Below are 17,045 nucleotides of genomic sequence, written 5' to 3'. Positions count from 1 at the left end.
ATTAGTCTTATATTGGTTACAAAAATGGTTCGCCTTCGATTGAAATATGAGGGTTTTGCCTGTGTTTAATGCTGGCGAGTATCCAAGTCTGAACATTAAACGCAGACGCTTGTTTCGCTTATTTCTAGTAAAAATAAAAAAGAAAGCTTAGCTGTACTCAGGGCGCAGTCTGATATCAGCTTGAGGTTTTTGTTGTCCAGCTGATCTGCCGAAGAGCGGTCGTGCGACCCTCCTCCGTCAGGATTTTTTTTTTGGTATCGCTGGCGTGAGCTCCGGTCACAGTACGATGACATTCTAGTCGCCGATCGTTCTTGGTCTAGTATTGTGTGATATGCAGTGAATGAGGAAGTCTGCCGACATTCCCGGTGATCGAGGACGCCGGTCTCGCGTCGGTGACGTATCTGCCTAGTTGTGACTGCGTTTGCAAAAAAAAAACAAACAAACAAACGAAGAGTTCAGTGATTCGGTTCGTCTTTCTACAAGGTCATCGTTGCGGGTGCAACTCAAGCACACACCCGTCCTCAACTCCCATCTGGCACGCTGATTATTTACCACGCTATTCTCGCATCACCTCCGCGATCTGTATTTTAATTCGGCTCTTTATTTATTTTTAGAGCGAAAGCTCTACTTCACGACCAAAGCTGCAAAAGCCGACTCATCGCTGAAGCCGTGACCTTGACCACGAATAAATAAATCAAATGACTATTGCCGCGACTGCGATTCGAACCCGCGGTGGCGCGAACAGGTCAGCAGCGCTGGCCACTGCACGAGAGCTCTATGCTATCGCCGCAGCCGATTACGCCTCGTTCCAAACTGTAACACGCTCTCGCGGTGCGCATTGAACATCGGCGCCTTCAGTCTGCGGCGCGAGTAGATCAGATCAGCTGAGCCTCGATCAGAGCTTAACTTGAGTCTAATATCGTCGCCGCAGGTGCCGCCGGCCCAGCAAAACAAAACCATGAGCCAACCAGGCTAAACACATGCTTTCGCACGTCTAATCGATTTAACTACATTGAAAGCCTACGTCCGAGTAGACGTGCGGACGCATGTGTTAAAACCCTATCACTTTTTTTTTTCTGGCTGTACTCATCGCGTATTTGCACAGAACGTGCGTTCTTTAGTCAGCTCTTTTGTTGTCGTCTTACACTGAACTTTGCGCCACGCTTTACCTTCCTACCGTGCGGCAGCCCGTCCAGCGCGATGCTCTTTCGGTGTCGTCTGCTAGGCTACTACCCAGTTTGTTTCCTTGCGGCTCCCGCCTGGTGGCGCCAGATACTTGCGCAAAAGGCGGTTTGCTCCGGTTCAAGGGAATGTTACCAATTCAATTAAATCAGTACCAAAGCATATTTATGCTTTAATCTGCAAGTGTAAGAACAGGCATTTTTGATGACTACGACGGAGATGCAGGTAACTAGCCGGTGGATGATTCATAGTCATCTGTGATTTCTGAATAATCCTTAACGACAGCACGCGAAACGTGCTTTCTAAAGTACCGTATCGTGCCACGCCATTACCTTATTGCGACGGCGCTTTGCAGGAATAATTTTCCGGCTACACCGTGCCTTCTCAAGGAAACCAAGTTTCCCTGGAGGCTAAAACGTCTAATTTATGGCCCTAGTGACGCGAGGCAGGGTGCGACGTCAGCGTACTCGTTTCTCAGGCTGCGTGTATTAGGACACGAGAATAATAACCAGTTTTCTATTGGTCGCAGATCTGATAGCATTTTGCCCAGTGTTTTCATCTTCTTTTTGTTGACGGATGTCTACTGAGCTCGGTCTGAGAGCTTTCTCATACCTGCTTTATTCGCGCGACCCATGTATGACGATTAGTATTTCACCCTCGATGAAATGCTTCATGGTATACAGATGCAGTTTTTGTCGATGTTAATGCGGTGAGTTTCATAAAAAAATGGTTTTAGGTCATTGAATTCTTTTTTATTCGTGGGCTATTCAAGAGCCTGTCTGCGAAGTTTCGTTGAGATCTGCGCTCAAGAAGCCGAGAGAGTGTTTATTCGAGCGTCGGTGACGGACGCGTGCCCGTTCGTGTCGCCGATGCCAGTATAATAGAGCAGCGGCATCAGCTCTACATGACAAGCAGATCGCGGAAGAAGACAGGGTAATGCTTGTTGCCACACGCATGTTATCTGGAATCGAAAACGTAAAAAGTTGAGAAAAGCCTCAGAGGCAGTGAAATGACTACGAAAGCAACAACAACAAAAAAAAACTAGCAGCTTGCTATGCGGCTTTCCACAAAGTCAATGCTTTTGACGTGGGATATATGCAGTAAGCAGTCTCTGCGAGTCCTCTGCATTCGTGGCGAGGGTTCTTGGTGCCACTACAACCGGCACCAGGCCTTGCTTGAAGCTGGAAAGCCGTCAGAAGCACGAGCTCACCGCCCTTGTATTCTCTAAAGATGTTGCCAAGGGGCTCGTGTATCTCTACAACAAGCTGGCAAAAGCCGACCTGTGCTCGAGAATAAGACTAAGAATGAGTCACTCAACTCATGGTAGAGGTGCCCCAAGATTGAAGTTGGATCTTTGAAGCCAGTGGAAGCAGCGGCAGCCATTGCGGGTCTGCTTGAGCTAGTGTGCTTGAGCATCTGAACATTGTTACAGGTGCGCGGGCCACGAAGCCCGTGGTGCAAACCGGAAGGGCCTGCCTGTTCTGTGCACGATCACAAACACTTGCCTCGCCGAAAGCGGCCAAGAAAAAGCGCAGGCTCTAAGCTGTCGCTTCCGAACAATGCCTCGTGGACGAAGAAAGCCTGACATGCACTCCTCGGTGCTTTTTTTTTTTTTTTGCTTTGGTGAGCCCTAGAAGTAAGCAGGAGCGCTTTAAAAACTGCACATCGCGTTTTCTCATTGTGTGGTTTTGTGGCCACCTACAGCGTTAGGAAAACTATCCTTGCTATACATATTTGTTCAGTGGGCCTCTTCTGAGACGAAAATGCGGGAGGAATGGTGCTTTGAGCTTAAACTTTTTTTTGCTCTAACATTTCTTTGCAATTAAAATAAAAAAAAAATTGGTGACTAGTGAGAACGAAAAAAAATTCGTAGCATGTGTTTATCACCTAAAAATTTATAAGCTGACAAACTCACTGTCGCGTGCTCTGGGCATTCGTAATACCTTAAAACGAAAAGATTGACAGTTTTATTTTATTTTAAAACCAGAGTTTTCATAAGTAACCACTGTCACTTTCCTGTTTTACGGGCGTAACTCTAGCAGAGTAAGCATAGGTCTATACAATTTGGCGCAGATTGTTTAGAGACGAGTCTAATTGCATTCTGAAAATTTAATTAAAATTACGCACGTGGTTCAAAATTTCGCTTTCTTGGGTCGTGTCCGCCCTTAACCCTAAAATGTCCTACTGAAAATCGTCGGGTAGAAGTTACAAACTTCCAGCGGTTAGTGGTTACTGGCCTCTGTATTGTAGAAATGTGAAATAAAAAAAGCTAACAGGTTTGTTAGAGAAAAAAAATGTGATTCCTGCCCAATTAAGATTAACATGCTGTGATAAATTTTGTACACCTAAGATCGATAAACCTGCGCACGCATACAGAGGCGCATAAAGCAAACCAACAGCAAAATTCGAAATCATTCCTTCGCCTGTCAATGCGACAGTATGCACGCTGTAATTTGAGATTGCTTTCAAGGTATAGGATTGTGTTTTGCAATCATTAATCTTTGAGCAAGCCTCGATCGTGCATATGTGGCTACTAATATCTGACCTGCTTTGATAAATATCCAGAAAATGTGCTTTATATACTAATATGTGGAATGGATACACTTCCGAAAGTGCGGAAGCAAAACTATTTCCGTTTCTACAGTGTGTATCTTAATTCATACGCCGGGCATTATCGCGGCTAATCCAAAATGCCTGGCGTATCACGTACGATACAGGCTGTCACACGCAGCCTCGCATACATAGACCCAATGTGAGCGGGTCGAGTCAGACGCTCGTTTACGCGGACTTGATCTTGGCGCGTCAATCCGACGCCCCCTAGAGCAGCCGACGTTGACCTGAGCCGTTAAGAGCATATGGGCAAGAGAGCTGGTGGCCTCGAGAGTGCGAAAATGGTTTCAAAGTAAATTGCGAATTTTATATTTTAGAGCAAACCGTCAGTGCACTCAGATCTAAAGATGACAGTGACTTCGGTAAATACTCCGGCATATTGCAGGAACATTAAGAGAGCTTATCTAGTGCACGTTCGGCGGCAACCCGGGGGGTGTGAGAACGAAATTCCCACTGGACGATTATAAGGTCGCAAGATCATTCAAACATCATTATGACGTGTAGGAATGTAATGTAAATTGTTTTCGCTGAAAAGAAAATTGAGGTGACGTAGGAATCGAACCTGGAACCCTTGGGTCGCCAGTCTGACACGCTACTCCTATAGGCCACCGAGACACGTTCGATGTACTTGATGAATGGGAGGCCTTGTGTGTCTTGTGGTGAATGAAAGATGTGTTAAGGATAAGAAAATAAATAAAAACAAAAAATGAAACCGAATTAATAACTGTCCGTGTCTGCAAAGCGATATGCGCAGACGACCCCAGGCCGCTCAGGGGAACTATTAACGCTATCACGCCATACCCTTTAGGCGGACCTTAAATGTCCCCTGAACTCGAGCGCGGCCCCTCAGGCCCTGTTCTCTGACGCTAGCGCGAGGCGGAGGTCCCCGCGGAACTCGCCGATGCCTTCGTTGCTCCCAGAAGCGCAGTGGCCGGGCAAGACTTGCGAGGCCGGCACCGGCGGCTCTGGGTTGTCGAGGAAGCTGATTTCGCTTCCGACGAACGACATCCGCGAAAAGTGATATCATGGCGGCTTTTCCTGTTTCTTGTTTTCTTTTTTTCGGAGCGGGTAACGAAGTTCTTGAAACTTTGCACCGCACACCTCGCTGTCACACGGTTAGACGGGCGCGGTGAGTAGCTGTTGTCGGCGGGCTGAGGCGCGCCATGCGTCCCGTGTCCGATTGCTTGGCAGTCGCCGAGACCGATGGGATATTCGCTTTTGTGTATATTTTGTAAATAACTGTACGTACAATCTTCTGATCAAAAGCCCTCTACGTCCGAGCAGCGTGCTAAGTCACCCGAAACTGCACGCCACTCGGCACGTCGCATCTTGTACACGCGTACTGTCCCCTTTTTCCAGGAAAACGAATTTGAACTCGACGCCAACATTTACGGCGTCTGGTATGTTCTCGGTTTGCGACCGCGTGCTGGTCCAATAAGGAAAGCCACGGAGTGCACGGAAAGCCAACGTTCGCGGGCCAATAAAGATGTGATGTGTGTTGACGTTGAAATGAACGATGGTACTTTTCGAACAGTTGCTTAGTGACGGCATTTTGCCGCTATGAGACGCTTTCAGGTTATATACAGTTGGGAAGGAAAAGATATATTTTCAATTTTTTCGCATAAGTTCAAAATATCGCAGATATAAAAGACTTATTTGTTATTCCTGAATAAATTATAATGCAATAATGCCCTCTTCTTTCGTCTGGAGCTTTTGCGTGTGTAACTGTTTGCCTTCAGTTCATTTACCATTTTTGTCCTTTCATGGACGCTATTCACTGCGTTCATTTTCCATCTGTTGTAAACTTGCTGTCACTTTCAGGGTGCATATTCTGCGGTTACATGTTTTACTGCATATCTTTATAAGCAATGGGCGGAGTGAGGTTAACAAAATGCCATCAGGGCTCCTCAAATGGCAATTATCTGCGGCAGCAACTATGTGATGAAACACCAACAGATTTCACTGGATTTCAGAGTAGCGCAGATCCACGCCTTCACACGTTTTGAAGAGATATAGGTTCAGTGGAGGTTTTGTTTCTCGGTATTCGAAGGAAACACGCTTGAAAGACTAACCAAGTTGTTGAGAAAGACATTGTTTGTGCGAGCCTAAAAAAAAAACTCTAGACTAACTGTTATCGCCATTTCAGAAGATTTGACCCTGTTATCAGTCTCTACAGTAACTTCGTGGGCTGTGAGACATCATGTGCAAAAAAAAAAACAGCAGCGCTTAGCATAGCTGCTGCAAGAATGGGGATACTGGGTTAAACGTTCGTTGACAGATTCCTGGACTCCATGCTTCGGCGGGATCAAACAGTGATCGCCGGAAAAGCTTGCGTGTAAAGTATTGATGCATTTGGTTATTGTGAAAATACATTCTTGAAATTGTTACCTCATTTCGTAATAAAAAAAACACATACAATCGCCTATACCTTCACGCTGCGCAGAAAGCAGTTCAATAATTTTTTCTGTGGGAACAAATTGTCGTGTAATACGATGATGAACATTGGTTTCTATTGTGTAAGAAGTCTGATATTGTCATCCCACCAACCTCGTGCGCAAATTTTAGTGCGCTAAGGAGAGTTAAATGTGCAAAACTGAAATATCCTATCTTTCTGTTCGCTGCTGTATGTGAGGCGAGATTCACGAAAATTGTTTCACACAGGAGTGTTACGCGATAGGCGCCGCGAGTAGGAAAGGCGTCGACGTGTCATGAACCGCCTGTATATACGTGAACGAAATCCTGTTTGTCTTCCTCAAAAAAACATTGTTTATTCTACTTGCTACTGCAGTATTTGTCTGAATTGAGGCCGTGATCTTAGCGCAGGTGCACTAACTGTTGACGCGTGGAGGCGCATCATCTGTTGACCTAAAGAAAGAAAAATGGTATAAGTCATGGTTCGCAGTCATGCCGTATCTAGCCCATTTTTTGACAGGCATGTATTTTGTTCTCTTTTTCTGCCGCTAAAGCTTCTAGCCCATTCTTTTTCTTCTTTGTTTCAGCGTCGGCACCCGAGGATCAGCTGCACGAGCGTGTCGTTCCCTCTTCCACCCGGACCGTCTGCATCTGGCGTTGCTGCGTCGGCACACGCTTCGTCGGGCGCTCTCCCAAAGGTGCCGTATAGCAACAAAACCCGGAGATAATGGAAGTCGCGTGCAAAGCAGCTGGCCACAACACTTGCGGTGTCAGGCGTGTGACATGTTGTCGATTGAAGGACACGACTTGCCGTTTAGCCCAGTGAGCTGGCCTGCTTGGATAGCGTGCTGTGAAAGTACGATATGAGTGCAGCTTTTTACACAAAGAAAATTCTCCCAATGGCTGAGGTGCTGTACAGGCAGCGAGTTTTGACACTTCACTTCACTTCTCTTTATTACCTTAAAGGCCCCCGGGATTGGGGGTGTTACATAAGGGGTGGGTTACATGTATATATCAGATTTAATAAACAAAGAAAACACGCAAGGTACATAAATTATTCGCTGTTAAATATAGTCTCTAAACAATTCACAAATGTTGTTGGACAGGTGATTGCGGCGATGTCGTGTGGAAGGCTGTTCCAGTCCGTGGCTGAACGTGGAAAGAGTGACGATGCAAATGTAGTAGTGCGCGTACGAGGCCGGGCAACTTGAAGGGGATGACCAATGCGGGGGCAAATGCGTGTCGGCGGATTGATGTAGGGTGGATGACGAAGTGAGCTGTAATAAAATTTATGAAACAAGCACATACTAGTGATACGACGTCTACAAGCTAGAGACGTTAAGCCTGCCTCTGCTTTTAATGACGATATACTAACATTATATGAATAGCACGAATATATGAATCTTGTGGCTCGACTTTGTACTGATTCTAGGGAATTTGTTAGATAAATTTGGTTAGGGCTCCATAGCAGAGGCGTATTCTAATTTAGAATGGACAAGTGATTTGTAGGCAAGTAATTTTACGTTTTGTGGCGCATGGCGTAGATGTTTTAAGATTCCAAGGCTTCTGTTAGCGGATGATATGACTTTTGTCACATGCGCGTTCCAGGTTAGATCATTGGACAATGTTACGCCGAGGTATTTATAAGTCTGAGTTAATTCTACCGTGACGTGCGAGATTTTATACGAGAAGAGGAGAGGATTACGTTTTCGGTTAAATGACACGAGTTTACAGTTATTGGGGTTTAGTTCCATGAGCCATTGGTTACACCAGTCCTGTATGCTGATTAAGTCATTCTGGAGTGCGAACTGGTCAGAGGCGTTATTGATTGTGCGATAGATGACACAGTCATCGGCAAAAATACGGGCGTTACAAGAGACATGCGTTGGTAGGTCATTAATGTATATTAAAAATAATAGGGGGCCAAGGACTTATCCTTGCGGGACACCTGATGTTACGGGAAGAGAACTAGAGGCTTGGTTATTAACGTAAACATACTGGGTGCGATTAGCCAGGAATTCGCTTATACACTGTAATATGTTAGGATGAAGGTTTAACCATGAAAGTTTTAGTAGCAAGCATGTGTGAGGTACTTTGTCAAAACCTTTCACGAAGTCCAGGAATATTGCATCAGTTTGTAGGTTGCAGTCAAGGTTCACATGCAAGTCATGGATGAAAATAGCCAATTGTGTATCGCAGGATAGGTTCTTACGGAATCCATGTTGGGCAAGATGAAAAAAATTAATAGAGTCAAGAAAATTCATTATGTGGGAATAAATAACATGTTCCATGATTTTACATGGCACACTTGTTAAAGAGATGGGGCTGTAGTTAAGGGGCGATTCTTTGTTACCTGATTTGAAGACCGGAACAACCTTCCCCACCTTCCAATCGCTGGGTATGCTACCTGTGGAAAGTGATTGTGCAAAAAGTTTGGATAGATACACTGCGGAAGCATGGCGAGTATTTTTGAGGAACTTGGGGGTGATTTCATCGGCACCCGCAGAAGATGACATCTTGGTATTTTCAATAATATATATATAATGCCGTGCTCAGAAAACATGATTAAAGGCATGTGCAAACTCGGGTAGGTAGTTGCGGTAGAAAGTGGCATATCAGTTTCGTGTGGGAAGACGGATGAGAAAGCGGTGTTAAAAATATTTGGACATTTCATTCCACTGGTCATCTCGCCAAGTGGGTTAGCTAATGTGATGACCGGAGCCTATTGAGGATTTAGAACTTTCCAGAACTTCCTCGGATTATTTGTTAGGATCTTGGGCAGGTCAATTTTAAATAAATCGTGTTTGGCATTACGGATAGATTGCAGGTATGTGGATTCGGCTGCGTAATATTTGTTCCAGGCGCATGCGCTCGGGTTGCGTTTTGCTGCACGGAAAAGTCTCTTCTTTTTGTTTTCGAGTGTTTTCAAGAGCTTTGAAAACCATGGTTTGTTATAACTGGCACGAAATGTGATGGTGGGAATGAACTTCGATGGTGAGTTCGGCAATTTTAGTTTTGAAAGTAAGCCAGTTTTCCTCAAGTGATCGATCATCGAAACACGTATCAGTGTTGGGAAAGAACGCCATCAAATGATTATTAATTTCTTCGTAATTCCCTCTGTCATAAAGGCGAATTGTTTTATGGAATGTTTGGCGCGATTCCGGGATGACAGTGAAAGTAGCGTGTAAAACTTTGTGGTGTTTAATTTCGCGGAGGTAAGTAAGCGATAATAAACTTTCTGGATGATTAGTTAGAATAAGGTCCAGGATTTTGGAGGATTCATGTGTGACGCATGTGGGTTCAGTTACTAACTAGGTGAGATTGAAATTCAAACAAACGTCAACAAAGTTCGTCATTTCGGTGTTGCCTGTTGATGTTAGGTTCAGCCAGTCGATTGATGGGTAACTAAAATCACCAAAAAGAAGAATGCGCGCGTTGGGATATTTGCCAGTTATTTGATTTAGACTATCGTTTAACTGTGAAGAAAAGATTGGACTACTGGAGGGGGGTCTGTAGGAGACGCCCAGTATGACGATTTGTGGTACAGAACAACAGATTACCCATAGTATTCCAAGCTCCGATTGGATGTTAATAACAGAACAAGGCAACAGCTGGTTAGTGGCAATAAGAACACCTCCTCCTCGTGAGCCCTTGCGGTCCTTGCGAAAAACGTTAAAATTCGGTAAATCAGCTAAAACTTCGGGATCGGTGACGCCGTCTGATAGCCACGTTTCTGTTAGGACGAGTATATTGCTGGCAGATGATGAAACAAGATTACAAATGTGTTCACGCTTTGGGAGGAAACTACGTATTTTGGTAAAGATTATAGAAAAAGAAAGATTTGGCAGTTCACCGCGAAGGCTTTTACGAGGAAGATTAGTACCGCGACGATAAGTCGTATGCTATGAGATTTCATGTACTGATTGGGATGACTCGTCGAAGGCATAGTGTTTAGAACCGATGCGCAAGGTTTTGTAGCGCAAGGAAAATTTAGTGGTAGTAGCCTTGGCAAATTTTACAAGGTGTTTTCGCGCTTCTCGGACAGGGCGTGAAAAGTCTTCTCCTATGCTGTAATCCGTGCCTTTTAACTTACGGCCGTTTGAAGGAATCAGCTCCTTGGTTTTAAAAAAATGTAAATTTGACTATTATGGGTCGAATGCGGTCAGGAGAATGGCGCCCGAGACGGTGAGCCCTTTCAATTTCTTTGGGGTCAATGGATAAGTCTAAGTGATCACGGCAGAGGTGGAGGACTGTTTCTTCAGATTCGGGGTATGTTTCGGATGCATTCACATCTTTAATGTTGTTAAAAATTAAATTGTTACGTCGCGAGCGATTTTCGGCGTCATCCAAACGGGCTTCTATACATCGGATTTCTTTGGCTGTTTGGGTAGTGTTAGCGCAGATTGTATCCATGTCGGTGCGCACGGTTACAACATCTTGATAGCGATTTTCCAGAGCGGATAACCTGTTACTCAGATCAGAAATAGCTTGTACCGTAGTTGTAACTTGATTTCTAAGACCTTGGACCTGGACGATTAATTGTGACTGGCCATCAGACAGTTTCTTCAGTTCCTCTAGTACCTTTTCGGGGCCTGGGTTTGATACAACATCGCCAGCGAAGAGCAACAGGGCACGCATGACACCAGCACATTCAAGGGCAATGGAAAGGCAGCACTGTGGGCTCGGTGGCTGCAGGAGACAGTGGTTGCTCGATTTTTTTTGTGAAAAGAGAGTATTGCTTACTGACCTGCGTAGCGAAAACGAGCGGGTTTGATTACTGCATCGTGGCACAGCCACCGAGCCCACCCATTACTGGCCACGCGTTACTGGCCCACGCGTTGCTGGTTGCTTTCGTGCTAGACCGTACGGTGAAAACGCAAGGATTATACCTCATCGTAACAGCACCTGGATTCCTCATGCGGTTGAACTACAAAATAAACGAATTGCACGACATGTGAGCCCCGTATATATACTTGCTGCAAACATCGTTCTGCACGTATTGCGCTTCTCTCCTTGCTGTCATGGTTTTCTTCAGACCTGTGGCTTATTGACGTCACAAACAGAACAGGTATTGTTGAGGAGTTTAACTATACAATATAAGAAACCCGGTGGATTTTAACTGCACCAGCTGATAATGCGGATGTTTTTCAAATTAATACTCAGGTTGGAGCGTAAGTTGCATAATTATGGTACGCACACCCATGGTCATTTCCACATTCCGCAAACACGAACGAATTATGGTCGTCAGATGATCAACTATAATTTACAAGTCTTTCTGAAGACACTAGGAGGATATATAGCATAAAAAGGACATTTTCTATGGAGTCCTGCCCATAGCTGTGTATTTCTGTAAAATCAGTTTTTTTTCCACTGCATATATGTACCTTATTTTTATCCGCTAGTGCCGCGTGCTTTCTTTCTCGTTGTCTTCTGCTGTTGCTGTGCAAGTGAAGTGTTTTTCTCGCATGAAGATCGCCAAGTTTTGTACAGGGGCGCAGACCCTTCGTCAAGCCTTCCATAGGCTTTCTGGTTGCGCCTCTAACAGCTCTGTGATGTTAAATAACGATGACTTAATTGGAATATATATACCGCGTCGTTTAAGCCAGAGCTCAGTACAGTTTGTCACCTCTACCAGCTCTCTAAATCCAGCAGATATCTCGTACTATACAGCGAACGTGAACGCCAAAAATGGAGGCAGTCTATGCTGGACGCGATATTCGTAAATTCTATGTTATGAGTAATGCCGTGCTAGGTTTGATGACCGGTTCATATATGGTCCCGGTGTGAAGTATCGCTGTTTAGTAACGATTCCAATCTCCGCGTGAAGTTTCGATGTTTATAGTCGGATACAACTCGAGAACGAAGCGGCAAATGGCCCTCAAAGGAGCCCCTCCAGCCAATGGCGTCGACCGATTGTAATGACGTAGCGGTTAATTCATTAGCCCATGGTTAATCCCCTAGCACCTGTCCTTCCCCTGCGATGTTACTGTAACAGGTGCCAAAAGGATAACCACGGCATCATGACAGTCGGTAGACGCCATTTGATGTAAGGTCTCCTTTTGGGGGCATTCGCCGCCCGTTCTTGAGTTGTATTCGACATTTAGTAACGATTCGTTGTCACGACTAGCCAGTATACCTACGTCCAGTCTTGTATACTGCTCCTTCGCTTAAACGCATCAAGCGCAGGGAGAAGTCGTGTTGTAATTACGTCACAAGAGAGGTGATATAAGCTTTCAAGAGGAGAAACACTGTGAGAAATTGTCCGTTCTTCCATAGAGGCCTGGAGAATTAAGCCGACCTCTCGGCCTTTCTCTTTAAGTTAAACTTTCTCTCTCTCTGTTGAGCCCATGGGCTTCTAAGATATATAAGTTGCCAGCGGTGGAAAGAGGTTCTGTATTAGAACATTGGCTATCGTAACCTCTGCTCGAGTGACAGAGGATAGGAAGCATCATTCGTCCGTATCTATATTTAGATCCCAAATACCTAAACCGAATTGTGCGCCGTCACGATCAAAATAAAGAAATAGAAAAAGAAATAAAAGGCGTCATCCTTGGTTGAACCTATAGAAGCGCCCGGAAACCGGACGCCCGGAGCTGCTGAACGCCCGTGACCCGGTTACTTTTATTAGGCTTATTATCGGGGTCAGTTGTAAGTTTTGAGTGCTTTAAACTCCGCAGGGGGTAGGGATCGCTGCCCGGCTCGAATACGTGTTTTTGATCATAGGTGGCGGGAGACGGGTTTGGGTAGTTATTCTTTCCCTGACGCTTCCTTCATCTTTAATGTCTTCTGTAGATCTGGCTTGTATGTATGTTGGCGTATAAGCTAGTTTTCATAACGAGCAGATTTCTTGGTGCTGAATTTTTTCTGTAGCACTTAGCAGTTTCAGCCGCGCTGAACTGTGGAAGAATTTACTGGCACAAAATGGATTGAAATGGAGTAGCGCTGTGGAAATACGCAGTTTTGCTTAAAAACTGCATCTTCATACGTTTGGAACTGTAGAGGGCGCTGCTCTGCATTAAAAAAATGTGGTATTTACAGTGCTATAAATGTGAATGGCTGCAGGTTTGAAATCATTTGGGCGAACTTAAGGGCATGATTTTAAGGCAGTTTCGTATTCAGAAGCCTGAGCAGCGCAGCGCAGGCAAATATTGTTGACTTGCAAATAGCTATTGGGCTGTTCCAGGCGTTTCATGCGTTTCTTTCTACCTTTCGCCTCGCGTTTTTGTAAAACGAGAATTTCGAAATCATTTCGGCTTATTACATTCAGAATAACTCACGTCAATCTTTAGGAACATATTTTAGGACATGAATTTGTTTATGATGCGGCACACATTGTGTATAACTTCAATTATTTCTCTGTGTTTAAATGTCAAAAAAGCCATTCTTATTCGAGCAGCTTTGGTTTAGCTGTCTGCAAATTTATTTTCATAGCTACAAAGCTCTTTGGTGTTTTTGTGCACTGAGAGAGAAAAGAGTTGAGTGCCTCTTCTTCCAGGTTTCTTGCAGGCGACTTTCACGCACGGGGGTAGTTTTAATTATTTGTCGTCGGGCAGGACTTAAGTTACCCGCTGAATACATTTTTTTCACACTCACGTAGTGGTAAAGGTCCGAGGAAAGACAAACGTTTAAAGGCGGTGTAAGGAACGCACCTATGCAACGCATCTAGAAGATGACCTCATGTTACTTTCTTTTTATCATAATTAACTTTAGCTAGGTATGCACGAATAGGTGTTTTTAATGTACGTTAGTCTGGCACGTGAACTCATTTTGCGCATTGGTCATAGTTCCTACAAAATTTTCAATTTCTTTGTTTGCACTGCCACTGAGCTTCAAAGTGGTGGGCGGAGGAAATTTTAGCCTCTGAAAAAAGTTAGGTGGGCGGATGAGATTAAAAAGTTTGCGGGGGTAGGGTGGCCACGGATGGTGCAGGACAGGGTTAATTGGAGAGACATGGGAGAGGCGTTTGTCCTGCAGTGGGCACAGTCAGGCTCATGCTGCTTATGATGAAGAAGATTGAAGAAGAAAAGTAGCGCTAGTCCGTTGAACAGCTGCTTTGATGACGTACATGAGGTCGCATGCGTAATCCCACCCTCTTAGGAATTTGCATCCACTGCTTGTTGCACGCTCATCCTCCCGGAAAGGGGCGCAGACAAGTCTGCCAACTCTGCTGTTTTCTGGAGGCACATTGGCTTGCATAGATTGCATGTCGCCTATGTTGCCCTTGAGTGAAAAATATGGCATCAAATCGGGCCACAGAAGTTTTCCCGAAAACTCACACCCAACGTTGTTAGATGCCAACTGAGACGTCTTGTGAGTGCGGCGACGTGAAAGTCTAGAGGGAAGTATCGCTAAAGCGCTCGCAGTGTGTCTGCGTGTATAGGTGCAATACGGCGTTCCATGGTTATGGAGGTTTCTCGATGGCCCTGCGCCGCTTCGCTGGAGTGCTGGCTGTTGCTGGCTGCTCGTTTTTCTTGCTTTGCAGACACTAATCCCCGCAAAAGCAAGGCCAATGCGCGGTGGATAATAGGAGGTGCATGAACTCATTATTGAGCAAAAAGTAGTTTGCTAGCAATTAATTACTTCCCGTGAAATTACTGCTTTGAAGTAATTAATTACATTACTGAATTACCAGCCCAGAAAATTATACATTATAAATTACCGAGGAAAGGAATTTAATTACTGTAGATTCATTAGAATCATTCAATTACTGACACTTATGGTATGCCAGTAAGGCGACCGCACGTTTTAAAGACAAATTTTGGGAAATTTTTTCATGCATCAAGGAAAAAAAAAGATGCACTGATTAGACCATAACCTTTCGCGGTCGCAGATGTGCAAACCAGCATGTTTGATTAAATGTCGTAGGTCATTATCATCATCTGGATTTCTTCAACTTCATGACAGAGGCCCCCCTTTGATGTTCTTCAATGATTCCTGTCCCATCACCAGCCGCGGCGGCCCCATCCCAACGCGCTTCCTACTCTCCTTATTTCTCCCCTGACTTTCCATCGCCCCCGGCTACTTTTTCTTCGCCTATTGTCGCAGTTGCGTGCTCGGAACTCTTCAAGAGCTAAATTCGGATGGCTGCAAATCGGTGAGCTGAGATTTGATAGGAAAACGATGAGGCGCGAATGTTTAGCCGCCTACAGGGCCGTCGGTTTTTGCCCAAATTTAGTGTCCCGTGAGGAGTAAAAACTGTCGGCTCCTTAGCACTATACTTAGTTTCGCCCAAATAATGAGTACAGAGTAATAGGTTTGTGCCGCTCAGTGAACGTTCCACAAAAGGTTCATACCAATTATGCCATATGTTGTTTTCCGGCTCGACGGCCAGCTTCGACTTGGCAGTGGTGAGACGATGAATGAGCTCTCGGAGCCCCCTGCGCTCTGTTACGACCCCTGGCACCGCACTGTGTCTGTGTACGGCTGGTAGAGCGTTTCACGTTGAATATTTAACCCTTTTCTCCACTAGCCCCGACTCGCACGAGGCGCTGCTCCACTGCACTCTTTTCTCCTCAGTCTGTTTCTAGAAGAATGTGACGTCGAGGTGACGTCACCACCAGCTCGCTCTTGGACTGCTGAAAGGCGTGTTATGTGATGTACTGTGAAACTCAGTGCCCGTTTGGAAGGAAGTGCAATGTGCAAAATTACCGTGCCATGGAAAAAAAAAGTTTTTATTTGGGGGGCTGTCTTACCTTAGGTGAGGCACGGCGTATTGTGCATAGCTTCAGATTAATTTTCATCACCTTGGTTCCTTAACGTGTACTGGAATATCAGCAAGCGGACGCTTTTGCATTTTGCCTTAATCGAATTGCGTGCGGCCGCCGTAATTAGCACCTGCTATCCTTGGCTCAGCAGAGGTACGTCACAGCCGCTCATCCACCGCGGCGAGTCGATTTCAGAGGAACGACTGCTTTACCAAAAGTTGCAGCAGCAAATCTACGGTGCTGAAGGGCTACTAAATTTTTCATTAAATTCCACACTGTCATAAAGCTTTATACCTTGCAAGTAGTGCCTAGATTGTTCAAATCAGCGCGGCTTGCAAAACTTGCTGGGTTCATTTACAAGGTGCTGTGCCGAAATATTTTCGAGATCAGTTTTTTTTTTTTCTCTCAAAAGCAAGGTTTAATGGGGAGAGTGGCGGAATGCGGGACGCTGTGGAAGGTGTCGTGGGGTTACTTGTGAGGAGTTTGGGTATGTCGGGGTTAGTGTACAAAGTGCCGGCTCTGCAGATGGATTAGTAAAACGATTTCTGCTTAACGTCGTCGTCAGTAAGCCAATACACGGGCCAAGTAAAGCAGGCCGTCGTGCTGGCCGTGCCGCGCGACACTTGGCCTTTCCAGGTGTTAAAATGCTCTCGGGTGTATCGCGGATTATCGCGCCTTGAAAAACGTTGCGGGGACAAAAACGGTCGCCGCCGGCGGACCTCGTTTTCCTGCAGGAATGCGATAACCGGCTCAGCGTATCTTTGGCGGACACTCTGTGAGCGCCGTGTTCGGGGGCGATTGGGCCCCCCGTGCAAAAGCCCGGATGACTCGCGCTATTCATCTTTCTCAATGCGCTTTCAGAGGAGCCCGCTATCAGGTACTTTAGATTCGGTTAGGAAGCGGCACTTGGATACGACTACAACACGCGCACCGCGTCTTAGCTGTGCACGCTTGCGTGTGCGACGACACGAAAAAAAAAAAAGGCAATGTTTTCCGGATAACTATGTGTGCTATTAGATTTGAATAGAACTTTGCTGGGGACTTGGGGTGGGTTAATTCTTCTATTTTTTCCTGCCGCGTTTATGGCAGAGTCTGAACAAAAGGCGGCTTTAAGCAAACCTTTACACGCGCAGACAG

The 17,045-nt window shown here is 45.4% G+C and overlaps 1 protein-coding gene across 2 annotated transcripts in view; it reads left to right on the top strand.

The window, feature by feature from the left end:
- The window catches only part of LOC144113076 (ADP-ribosylhydrolase ARH3-like), a 176,112-nt gene that overhangs the window by 75,928 nt on the left and 83,139 nt on the right, over window positions 1-17,045 (top strand). For both annotated transcript variants that reach the window (XM_077645987.1, XM_077645983.1), the window contains exon 2: window positions 6,792-6,902. Coding sequence is in view for 1 of the 2 variants with exons in the window: in XM_077645983.1 (XP_077502109.1) it covers window positions 6,792-6,902 (111 nt within the window). In the remaining variant the exon portion in view is untranslated. The remainder of the gene's footprint in view (window positions 1-6,791; window positions 6,903-17,045) is intronic.

Source organism: Amblyomma americanum, chromosome 1 (genome assembly GCF_052857255.1).
Source record: "Amblyomma americanum isolate KBUSLIRL-KWMA chromosome 1, ASM5285725v1, whole genome shotgun sequence".
In the NCBI taxonomy this organism is placed as follows: domain Eukaryota; kingdom Metazoa; phylum Arthropoda; class Arachnida; order Ixodida; family Ixodidae; genus Amblyomma; species Amblyomma americanum.
Note: the sequence above shows the minus strand (reverse complement) of the source record. Positions and strands in the feature narration are given on the sequence as shown.